Below are 12526 nucleotides of genomic sequence, written 5' to 3'. Positions count from 1 at the left end.
TATTTATTTTTATTATCTTTATATTTTCTTTCCTTGTCTATAATTGTAAAGCATCCTTGGGTTTTTTGAAAGGCGCTATATAAATTTAACTTATTATTTATTTTATGTAACTAAATGCGAAGAGTTCAAATAATACACGGACATGATTTTTAGATTCAAACTCATTTAATGGCTGTAAACAAATTGCATTTCGTTTTGCAATAGTAAACAAAGGTAAGGTCCCTGTCCAAAATTGAAGAGACTCAAGTTTCAGTGCCATTTTACTAACCATTTTAGTTGTTACCTTCTGGATCACACGCCGCAATCTGCAATACATCTCATAGACCCTTATCTTCTACCACCGATAGCGGTCTGCAGTCCAGGGCGATCCACTTGGCGAGCGTGTTCGTTAAATTTTCCGACGTTGCCCTGCTCATTCTCTTCTGGAATCCAGCCATTTCTTCGAGTTTGCACTGCTGACCAGAACTGCTACCTCGAGCTGCAGCTGTTTCAGTAATCGCGGTGACATGCTTGGCATTTAAACGGTACCGCAAAGTTGACGAGCTTCTGTGATGAGCAAACTCCTTTCTGCACAGTTTGCAATAAATTGTGGTTTTATCAACAGTTCCATCGGGTCGTTTTTTGAATATAAATTTACCGTCCAGCAGACCCGGCGCGCTTTCAAGCTCCATTGCTGTAACTGGAACTGTGTATATTTGTCGCACCATAACACGGTGCACTAACAACGGTTCCGGGTTGTTTGGCATGCAAACTGCGATAAAATACGTTAATATTTTTAACGAATTAATTTGTTTGAAATTAATTAAATCTTAATTAACGCGTTAATGTCCCACCCCTAGTAAGTATATTTGCTTTCAATACTCATACACCAAGTTACCAAGCTTTCCAATATATTATTATTTGCTGATATTATTTTGTTCTCATTTACGTATTTAAAGGAACAGTCCACCGTACTTCCATAATGAAATATACTCTTATCTGAATTGAGACGAGCTGCTCCGTACCTCTCCGAGCTTTGCGCGACCTCCCAGTCAGTCAGACGCGCTGTCACTCCTGTTAGCAATGTAGCTAGGCTCAGTATGGCCAACGGTATTTTTTGGGGCTGTAGTTAGATGCGACCAAACTCTTCCGTGTTTTTCCTGTTTACATAGGTTTGTATGACCAGTGATATGAAACAAGTTCAGTTACACAAATTGAAACGTAGCAATTGTCTATGCTATGGAAAGTCCGCACTATAATGACAGGCGTACTAACACCTTCTGCGCGCTTCGACGGCGCGTTGATATCTGAGCTCCGTATCAATGCGCTGCCAAAGCGCGCAGAAGGTGTTAGTACGCCTGTCATTATAGTGCGGACTTTCCATAGCATAGAAAATCGCTACGTTTCAATTTTTTTTAACTGAACTTGTTTCATGTCACTGGTCATATAAACCTATGTAAACAGGAAAAACGCGGAAGAGTTTGGTCGCATCTAACTACAGCCCCAAAAAATACCATTGGCCATACTGAGCCTAGCTACATTGCTAACAGGAGTGACAGCGCGTCTGACTGACTGGGAGGTCGCGCAAAGCTCGGAGAGGTACGGAGCAGCTCGTCTCAATTCAGATAAGAGCATATTTCATTATGGAAGTACGGTGGACTGTTCCTTTAACAACAGTATCAAAATACTCGGGTCTTGAAATAAATGCGCATTAGTCATGAACAATGCTAACTACTCTCTTTTGCGTCATTTTTGACAGAAGTAAAATTCATACATGAACAAATTTTGGCGAGTTGAGTTTCTGTTTGGCGAGTTACTTTGGAAGGGAACTACTCCGGCTGGCTGGTGAAAAAAAATCCATGAATTTCTAGGCCTGCTGATGCATGCTTTGTGCAGAGAGCAGATGTGGATTGTGTACTCACACAGAGGACTTGCCGGTCCTTGGGTCACTGAACGTTGTGGTGCGAGTGTTGTGATCCACAAAGTATCGCACGCCTTCTCTTGTGTAACGGATCTCCCAGCCTTCAGGCAGCGGATCCTCGTTCTGCAGCCTGCACGTGAACACAGACGATGATGGATATTAATGTGGTTAGATATCAAAGTGTCATAAATGAACCAAAAAACAAAAGCCCCAAGCGTGGCAGGAGTGTAGGGTTGAGCAAACAGAGAGATGATGTACCCTTGTGTACGAGGGTCTTCCCACTGGGTGGTCTTTGTGTTGTGATTGACGAAATACACTCGATCGTTTGAATCCACACGTCTCTCTGCGGACAAATGAAGCAGAAGGAAAATAAATAAACAAATCTACAACGCATTCCTTTCATAACACGCCAGTGATTCGCAAAAGTGAGTCTGGGGATCTCCAAGGCTCGGTGAATCAAAAAAGCTCTGGGTTTTATTTTTTTCCCCCCCACAGTGGTGGAAATCACAACCCACCATTATCAAAGTGGTATTGACTTCACTGGTTATAATCCCAACCTTAAGAGCTGAGAAATTAATAAACCTAAAAATAATTACACCTAGGGGTGGCATGGTGGTGTAGTGGTTAGCGGTGTAGCCTCACAGCAAGAAGGTCCGGGTTCGAGCCCCGTGGCCAGCGAGGGCCTTTCTGTGTGGAGTTTGCATGTTCTCCCCGTGTCCGCGTGGGTTTCCTCCGGGTGCTCCGGTTTCCCCCACAGTCCAAAGACATGCAGGTTAGGTTAACTGGTGACTCTAAATTGACCGTAGGTGTGAATGTGAGTGTGAATGGTTGTCTGCGTCTATGTGTCAACCCTGTGATGACCTGGCGACTTGTCCAGGGTGTACCCCGCCTTTCGCCCGTAGTCAGCTGGGATAGGCTCCAGCTTGCCTGCGACCCTGTAGAACAGGGTAAAGCGGCTAGAGATAATGAGATGAGATAATTACGCCTTCAAAATAAAAAGCTGGAGTGAAGAAGCTGAATAAACAAAACCAACTGTGAGCTACTGCTCACTTACATATCCCCCCGTTCTCGCTTATATCAGAATGCAAGTGATCGAAGGAATAGGAGACTTATTATGAATGTTGACTTCAACAAATACAGGGTGTCTACAGGTTTGTCCAAGTTAAATTTAAGACTTAAGACCATGTTCCAAAAAAAATTAAGACCAAATCTAAAGTCACGCAAAAACGTACTCTTTTGAAAAAAAAAAAAACCTATATAATTTAATGTAACTTATTGTTCTTGTAAACATTCACCAGAAAACACTATTCTAGTAGAAGTACTTCATTTCTTTTCCTTGACAGGCATTCACACACTCAGAACACAATATAAGGATCGGATAAACTTGTAACTATGTGACAATCAGAATGCAGTCACAACGTTTCAATCCAAGGCCATCCTTAAAAAAAAAAATCCGTTTCCTGTCCACCAGGTGAGCAAAAAAAATTTTCAGTAGGGAGGGGGGGATTTTTTTTTTTAATGGATGGATAAGAAATCGCAATGCTGTGTTTGCTTTTTCTTGCAGTACTTTATTACAAAAGCAGACACATTTAATAAAATGACAGTTTAATCAACTGAAACTTGTACAAAAACTTTAAGTTAGCATTTTAAATGCTGACTGCAACATTTGCAAAACTTTTACAAAGGTACTTAAAATGTCCGACACACAGACTTTTTGTAGTTCTAAATCGAGCGTTAGGCCTAGTTCGGATGAAATTACACTATTAAAATGATCACTGAATGATTTGTTTTTCTGAATCTTTACTATTTTGTTGTTCGCTAGAATACCATTTTGCGATTTCACACTCAAGCAAATGTTTGAAAACTCCGGATCGCCTTCCTTCATGGTGGCTGCCGTTTTTTTGTGCCGCACGGCGCATGCGCAGAGCTGATTCGACAGGGCTTTCCACAAGCGCCGGCTGCCGGCCATACAGCCGACTACACAATTAAGTCCAGCCGGCTACTTTAATGACTTATTTTTGTAGCCCACAGGCTCTAAATATTAATTTTCAATTTTAATAAAATTAAATGTTTATCTAACGGACTGACAATGTCAAACTGAACCGCACTCATTTAAGTTGTGATTCGCGCTGTTTGTACCGATAATAACCACAAATTCCCCGCCGACTTCGTTGATCAAGGGAGAGTAACTCATCCGCGGCCCCGACATGCGGTGTGCGCGCGCATTCGGCAGAGGCAGTAGTGTGTCGGGGCCGTCGGAGGCAACATCGGAGGGAACAGAAGCAGAGATAACGCTTATTTTGTCTCCGGTAAACCAGTCTTCTCTCGTTCAATTACGTGCTGGCATCAAAAGACACCGTTGGTTGTAAATGAAGCCAAACTGAGTGGTTGGAGTGTATTTTCATACACAAATGGAGAAATGTTCGCTGAGTGTTTAATTGTGTAGCTGCCACTGCAGACCGTTGTCGTTGTTGATTCATAGCATGCTCAGCTGCGTGAATGTGTCATGCACCGAAAATAAGAGATTTACAAGCCAGGAACGCCTCATGATGCAATACGCAAGAAAAGAAAGAAGATTTACTGCCATTTTACTTTGTATTTGAGTAAAGTGAATAACTAAATGGTCTGTGGAAAATACATTTAATCCTGGGAACTGCGTGCACAGGAGTTTATTATTAGTGATGCAGTGCTATGCATTGCAAACTACTGACTCCCATATAGGGAGCAAAGCACAGCAAACTCTTGTTCTTCCGTTTTTCATCTTCTGTACAAATTTTGATTTCAAATAACCCAATAACCGTACATCGCACACAGACAAACAATACATCAAAATGTGCGGCTTGATCGGACTCACTATGCTATTACTTTGTTCAGCATTCTACGATTTTTTTCGCGACATAGTCGCGAAAAAAAATCACACAAAATTTCCCATTCATTTTCTATGGAATTAATTGAAAAAAATCGCACATTTTCAATGTTTTTCAAACATCCGCTGCTCTGGCATGCTTTCACCTAGAGACATGATTCAAACTTTAAAACGGAGACAAAATTCTCCTGTGTGGATCTGGCATTCAACTTTTTTGCTAGGTTCTATACTTTTTGATCAGTCACAGATCAAACACCATGATCAATTCTGGAGAAATTCAGACTTTATAATGGGTTTATAATTGCATGACACACCAGTGGAGCTCAGGAATTTAGAGTGTAGGCAGCTTGAAAAAAAAAAAAGCTCTAACTTTCTCATTTAAACTGTTTTCAGCCACAATTTTCACTCTACACACACAATTTTTTCAAAAGTAGTAGCCACACTTGTCCTGATTCACACAATGTGTCTACCTGAGCGATAGGATTTACAGTTTTTGAATGAGAAGCCTGAAAGTAAGGAGAGGACAGACGCACTGCCCCATAGACTCACATTATAAACGTGGCAGCGCTTTTACTGCAAAATCAGAAAAGTCACTTGTTTTTAACTCGCTCTAGTGTCCACATTTTTTACACTAGGGACAAAAAACTTACATCAATGTGTTCATAGGAGCCTTGTAGCACTCAATGTGAAAATTTTGTGAATAGCTCCTTTCGTTTCCATGTAAATCACCGTTGTTCGAGGAGAGGGAACTCTGAGAAAAAGCGCTCTTTGCTTGTCATATTGTGTCTTTTCCCTGCACCCAGGGGCGCCGCTAGAAATCTTGGGCCCTATGGAAGATTACAATTTAGGGCCCCCCCGTAAAATTTTCAAGCGCAAGCAACTGGATTTGAAGTCTGTTTTTGGCTGGCACTTCTACTTTACTATCCACGTGATCAGCTGCCGAGCAAGTTTAGGTGATACAATTATTTGGTATATGAACATTTTAAATGCAGAACTGTCAGAATTAGACTGAATAGACTGTTGCCGGTTTAACAGCATCAATTCTTGCACTCCAGCGAGTGTCAGACAAGCTGTGGAGAGAGCAGCCAGTAGTTTCTTTGTATATGGCCTGTTAGTATTTAAAGCCATGATTTAAGTTAGTTTTATAGCTGCAGAACGTGATTTAGGATTGTTAGATTTAACCAGTCTCTCCAGTGTTGAATTTGAAATTGAAATGATGGAATGTTAGATTTAATGTTAGATTTAAAGCTGCATGAAGTGATTTAAGTTAGTTTTGTAGTTTTAGAATGCAGAATGTGATTTGGGATTGTTAAGACTTTATAAATTTAATATTTTAGCCTCTTAGATCCTATTCCTGTATAATTTCCTGTAAAGTTACTGTGTGACCTTCCTCTGGTGGAGAAGACACACACTTCTTTGCTAGACTAGACATAAACATGTCTTTATTTAAAATTGTCGTAAAAAAAAAAAATTCTCGCGCTTTGACGTGCGTAAATGCTGAGTTGCTGAGTTGTTAAAAAACATCCGTTGATATGAAATATATTGCTTATTAAGATGTGTTTTGCTCAGTCCAAGGTTTACTGACCTAGTCACTGTTGTCATAGTCTGACATCCTACGATGCACACACAACACACACACACATTCACATACACACATAGCATAGCTGCATATCCACACAGACAGATATCAAACAGTGATGTCATTTCATCCACACAGATAAGACATATAAAATCCCTGTATTCTCTCGTTGTATTGGGGGACTTGCGAATAAAGATTGCAAACTAAAGATTGTGGGGTTCCTTTCTTTTTTCTGCGACTCACCCCCAGACGTCTGGGTGACACGAGGGGACTGATCTCGTGTCTGATTTGTTAATGGTGTTTATGAGGTAAAGGAGTAGATCTGGAGGGTCCTTAGACATAGTGTTTTGGTAAACTGGGATGTATGGATGCTGTCAGTCCCCACTCGCTTGCTCACTCGAGTTTGTTGACGGTGTAGTGGCTGGCTGCTTTATGTCCCGGGGCTCCCTCATGCCTGTGTTACCTTCTGGCTCTCTCCTTTTAGTTATGCTGTCATAGTTAGTTGCCAGAGTCCCTGCTTGTACTCGGTGCAATATGTATACTGTTCCTACTTATTCAGGTGACATTGGGCATACCTAACCACCCCAAATCTGTCCCTCTGAGTTACATGGAGTCAACAGGAAATCTTTTGGTGGAGAGGGTGGAGACCTCGACTGGCTATCGTAGCCTGCAGGGAATCGGCCGTCAGACATTCTGTCGCATGTCCCAGACACGGTGAAATGTAACTGAATTGTCTTGGCCAGCCCTAAGGGTCCCATCTGCATCTCATCATTGCTGAGGAGTGTGCTCCCATCACCCAATCAAGCATCCAGTCAGAGCAGGTCATGATATATTTTACCATATTAACATGCCATTGTTGTGTGTTATGCCTGATGTAAAGACTCTCGTCTCTGCGAGCCTACCACACAGATTTAATACTTGTCATTTTTAGGGCATACCTAACAACGCGTTTTCTTTCTCTCTCTCTTCCCCCCCCCAATCTGTCCCTCTGAGTTACATGTTGATCCTGGGATTGAGATGCTGGCCTCTTCTGCCCCTCGGACCTGCTTGATCCATCCTGGTGCCCTGTGTCTGGTCGGAGTTTTATCGCACCACTCCTGTGAAGGACGGCCACATGAGGACAGTTGAGGGTTATACCTGTTAAAACTGTTAATATTATAGTCAGGCTGTCTGTTGTTGCCCAAATGAGGATGGGTTCCCTTTTGAGTCTGGTTCCTCTCGAGGTTTCTTCCTCATGTCGTCTGAAGGAGTTTTTCCTTGCCACCGTCGCCACAGGCTTGCTCATTGGGGATAGATTAGGGATAAAATTAGCTCATGTTTTAAGTCGTTCAAATTCTGTAAAGCTGCTTTGCGACAATGTTTATTGTTAAAAGCGCTATACAAATAAACTTGATTTGATCTCGAGATGGTGAGGGCCAGAGGTGAAGAAACCTTAACATGGCCCATCGTTCTGGACTGGCACTTACAAATTTGTAAAGACAATTGATGAAGCCGAAAAAAGCTGACACTTCCTCACTTGATCCTGCAGCGTGTACCCCAGCAAGATTTAACACATGAACATTTTGATTGAATGAACTCCATACTAAGTTACCCAAGAATAGTTGCTCATAAAAAAAAGAAATGTCTTTTCATTTTAAGTCTTAATAGCCTAATGCTGCTTACTGTAGCCTAGCAATTAAAATAGTTTTTAACCCTAAATCCTTTATTCATGGATTGTACTGCTCACCTCCTTCTCCTAGGATTTGGGTTGAGGGCTGGGGTCCTATTCCTGAGGCTGAATCTGTGCATGTTGAGAGCACCTCATTAGTTTTGAAACCAGTTATTAGCACCAGTATCATGTAGGCTAGCCGAATATTTTACCTCACGTATTAGCCCAGTAGGCTAGTTTACTGCACAAGTTTAGCTAGTTCTGTGCAGAACTTCTACATTACATTCATCTGATCTTCCATGGCAATAAACGTGAAGTATTTAAATAAAATGACACTGCACTGCTTATTGAAAAGTGTTGTCTTGATATTCCAACTCGGTTAAAATGAAATCTGCTAGTCTATCATTAGCTAGCATGCTGTAATGGCATCGAGTGTCAGTGAATAATAGGCGAGCTTTCTCTGGGAAAAACTGAGTCACCAATTGTCGACCCTTTTTCTCCCTTTCAGCTGCTTCTCCTTCCGTTTTTGATATCCGGACTTCATAATTTATCTCACCACCAGCACACCTGCCCCGCCAACAATCAGACTGTACCATTACTAAAAAGGGAGGAGGGGTGAAATGACAATATCATAAATAATTCAAGGAAAATGTGATAGCAAATCATAACCATGTATAATTTGCATATTTTAACAGATGAAATGAAATATTTTATTTCAAAAACTTACACAAGGCAATACTATTAAAATAATATTAATATCCCTCACAGGCCCCCCTGTCAGTGCCAGGCCCTTAGAATCGTCCTAACTTTCCCCCCCTAGCGGCGCCCCTGCCTGCACCCAAGCACCGTTACCAAGGCGACGAGCTGCACTCAAGGCCAATTTATGCTGACAACCCAGTCCTCGCAGACGGTGTCGCACATAGCGTCTGCGTAGCCCCCCCACCTTCGCAGACGCTCTGCGCGCACCTCCCAAAAATTGTGACCACCGCAGAAGCCTCGCAGACAGCGTCGCAGACAAGAGGGCTCCGACTGGTCCACTCTACATCCGCTGTACACGCACTTCCGCTTCCCTACTTTCCCGGTTTGTTTTGTTTTCACGACCGCCATTTTTAAAAAACACGAGCGAAGATGGAGCAGCATGAAGAGCGGTTGATTGAGGAAGTACGTACATCTATACGACTCCAGTTCTAGTCATTATAAAAAAAAAAAAAGTTCTAGTCATTATAAGTAACCGGAGGATAAACACTCCACTAACCACACCCACCAACTACTCCTAGCAACTTCGCGCCCCCTTGTGTTGTGCCGGTGAATAACATCGCGCACGCCTATTACTCCCCGCTCAACGATAAATTACAACTGTCTGCGAAAAGCTATCTGCGAAAGCCTTGTCGCAAGAGCATGCAGAGGCCTTCAGGGAGCAGAGAGGGGCGGGGCTGCTCGCTCTCTCAAACGATAGGACTTAAGATCAGGCACTGAGTGGTTGTCAAGCACGCATGTGTTTAGCAACCGGTGGATTCGGAGCCTGCGCGGTATAACTGTGAGCATCAAAAACGATTAAACTTTTTCCCCATCCAAAGTGTACCGCATTTTAACGATATGACTGAGTAAAATCTCCATAAATTTAAGATTGAAAATTTAAGACCACGGGGTTTGAAATTTAAGACAATTTAAGACTTTTTAATGGCCTTATTTTAGGAAAATTAAATTTAAGACTTTTTAAGGACCCGCGGCCACCCTGAAATAATTAACCCTGAAACAAGGAAGTAAAGAGCAGCGTTCTTCTCAGGGATTTCAAACAGCATCCTGGGAAACTGTCATTTTGCTTCCTGAAATGGCGTCAAAATCCACCTTGTGTTTCGTAAATACATTCAGTCGGTAAACAGGAAGTTGATGTGCGACAGACCTGAAAACGGTATACACTGTATAGAAGCCCAAGGTGAAGCTCGGTACCAAATATCAAGCAGTTGTGATTTGTAGTTGCTGAGAAAAGCGTTAGGAAAATTTTGTAAATCCGTTCAGTCGGTAAACAGGAAGTTGATGTGCGACAGACCTGAAAACAGTACACACGGTATAGAACCCCAAGCTGAAGTTTGGTACCAAGTGGCGATGATTTGTGGTTGCTGAGAAAAAGGGTTTTTCAGACGGGCGGAAATACGGACAGAGGTAAACCAGTATACCCCCAGGCCTCGACGTCAACTTTTGACACCTTTTGCCCTGCAGGGCAAATGGCCTCAAAAAATTTTTTGCCCCCCTTGAATTTCCTTTTGCCCTAAAATTTTGCGGTATTTCAGCAAATACACAGTTCAAAGTGACACTGATAAGTTTTTTAGGAGTATAATTGGAGTTGTGGGTGGTAGAAATGGGCAACTGGACTTGCTTGAAAATTCTTGAAAACGTTTCACCTCTCGTCCGAAAGGCTTCCTCAGTTCTGTCTGACTAATAGGGAGTATCAGATATTTATCCTCTCCTGGATCAGAATCAGAATTCTGATGACCAGCTCATCTAAGGTGTCACTGAGGCATCATGTTGGTGTGGGTCACTGGAGGCTGGGTGTGAAAGGCGAGTCATTAGGGTGATCAAAGGATTGCCCGTTAGGCATTTCAGACCCAGTAACACCCTAAAGCAGAAACTGGTCCACCCTAAGGACAGAATACCCAGACACAAACAGGACAATGTAGTGTATGCAATTCAGTGCAGTGAGGATTGCACGGTCTCATATATTGGGGAGACAAAACAACCGCTATACAGGCGCTTGGCTCAACACAGGAGAGCCAGCTTGGCTGTCTACATTCATCTTAACAACAAAGGACACTCATTTCAGGATTGTAACGTACGCATTTTAGCCAGAGAGGATCGTTGGTATGAGCGAGGAGTTAAAGAAGCCATTTTTGTCAACCTGGAACGGCCATCACTGAACAGAGGTGGGGGTCTAAGACATCATTTGTCAACCATCTACAATGCGGTCTTGGACACCCTTCCCAGACGGCTGGGTGTCCACCAGGACCCAGCTGTTTTCGGTGACGCACAGGAGGACAGAGAGAGTCAGATTGCCATTGATCACCCTAACGGGCAATCCTTTGATCACCCTAATGACTCGCCTTTCACACCCAGCCTCCAGTGACCCACACCAACATGATGCCTCAATGACACCTTAGATGAGCTGGTCATCAGAATTCTGATTCTGATTCAGGAGAGGATAAATATCTGATACTCCCTATTAGTCAGACAGAACTGAGGAAGCCTTTCGGACGAGAGGTGAAACGTTTTCAAGAATCTTCAAGCAAGTCCAGTTGCCCATTTCTACCACCCACAGTTTACTATGACCTGGATGATTGAGAATCTTCACAGACATATAATTGGAGTTATTTATACAAAAAGTACGTTTTTTTTTTTTTAAAAACATTTATCACTTCACATGCATGATGGGCCAATGTCAAATGATAAATGGGGTAAGATATACAGTGCTCAGCATAAATAAATGAGTACACCCCCTTTGAAAAGTAACATTTTAAACAATATCTCAAAATGTTGACAAGACAAAGTTTAATACAACATCTGTTTAACTTATAACGTGAAAGTAAGGTTAATAATATAAACTTAGATTACACATTTTTCAGTTTTACTCAAATTAGGGTGGTGCAAAAATGAGTACACCCCACAACAAAAACTACTACATCTAGTGCTTTGTATGGCCTCCGTGATTTTTAATGACAGCACCAAGTCTTCTAGGCATGGAACGAACAAGTTGGAGACATTTTGCAACATCAATCTTTTTCCATTCTTCAACAATGACCTCTTTTAGTGACTGGATGCTGGATGGAGAGTGATGCTCAACTTGTCTCTTCAGAATTCCCCATAGGTGTTCGATTGGGTTCAGATCAGGAGACATACTTGGCCACTGAATCACTTTCACCCTGTTCTTCTTCAGAAATCCAACAGCGGCCTGAGATGTGTGTTTAGTCATGTTGGAAAAGTGCATGACGACCAAGGGCACGGAGTGATGGTAGCATCTTCTCTTTCAGAATAGAGCAATACATCTGTGAATTCATGATGCCATCAATGAAATGCAGCTCCCCGACACCAGCAGCACTCATGCAGCCCCACATAAGGACACTGCCACCACCACCATGTTTCACTGTAGGCACCAGGCATTTTTCTTTGTATTCCTCACCTTTGCGACGCCATACAGTTTTGAAGCCGTCAGTTCCAAAAACATTTATCTTGGTCTCATCACTCCAGAGTATAGAGTCCCAGTAGTCTTCATCTTTGTCAGCATGGGCCCTGGCAAACTCTAGGCGGGCTTTTTTGTGCCTGGGCTTTAGGAGAGGCTTCTTTCGTGGACGGCATCCATGCATGCCATTCCTCTGCAGCGTACGCCGTATTGTGTCACAGGAAATAGTCACCCCAGTTTGGCTTTCTACTTCTTTAGATAACTGCAGTGAACTTGCATGCCGATTTTCTTCAACCCTTCTCATCAGAAGACGCTCCTGTCGAGGCGTTAACTTGCGTGGACGACCTGGACGTCTCTGTGAG

General features: G+C 42.5%; 1 protein-coding gene across 2 annotated transcripts in view; it reads right to left on the bottom strand.

Moving 5' to 3' along the window:
* Positions 1 to 12526, bottom strand: part of LOC132887113 (NEDD4-like E3 ubiquitin-protein ligase WWP1) — an 84392-nt gene that overhangs the window by 24120 nt on the left and 47746 nt on the right. For both annotated transcript variants that reach the window (XM_060922496.1, XM_060922497.1), the window contains exons 12-13: positions 2159 to 2243; positions 1902 to 2030 (exon numbers count right to left, since the gene is read on the bottom strand). In XM_060922496.1, coding sequence (XP_060778479.1) covers positions 1902 to 2030; positions 2159 to 2243 — 214 coding nt within the window. The remainder of the gene's footprint in view (positions 1 to 1901; positions 2031 to 2158; positions 2244 to 12526) is intronic.

Source organism: Neoarius graeffei, chromosome 5, assembly GCF_027579695.1.
Source record: "Neoarius graeffei isolate fNeoGra1 chromosome 5, fNeoGra1.pri, whole genome shotgun sequence".
NCBI classification, from domain to species: Eukaryota; Metazoa; Chordata; class Actinopteri; order Siluriformes; family Ariidae; genus Neoarius; species Neoarius graeffei.
This window is presented reverse-complemented; position numbering and strand designations above follow the sequence as displayed.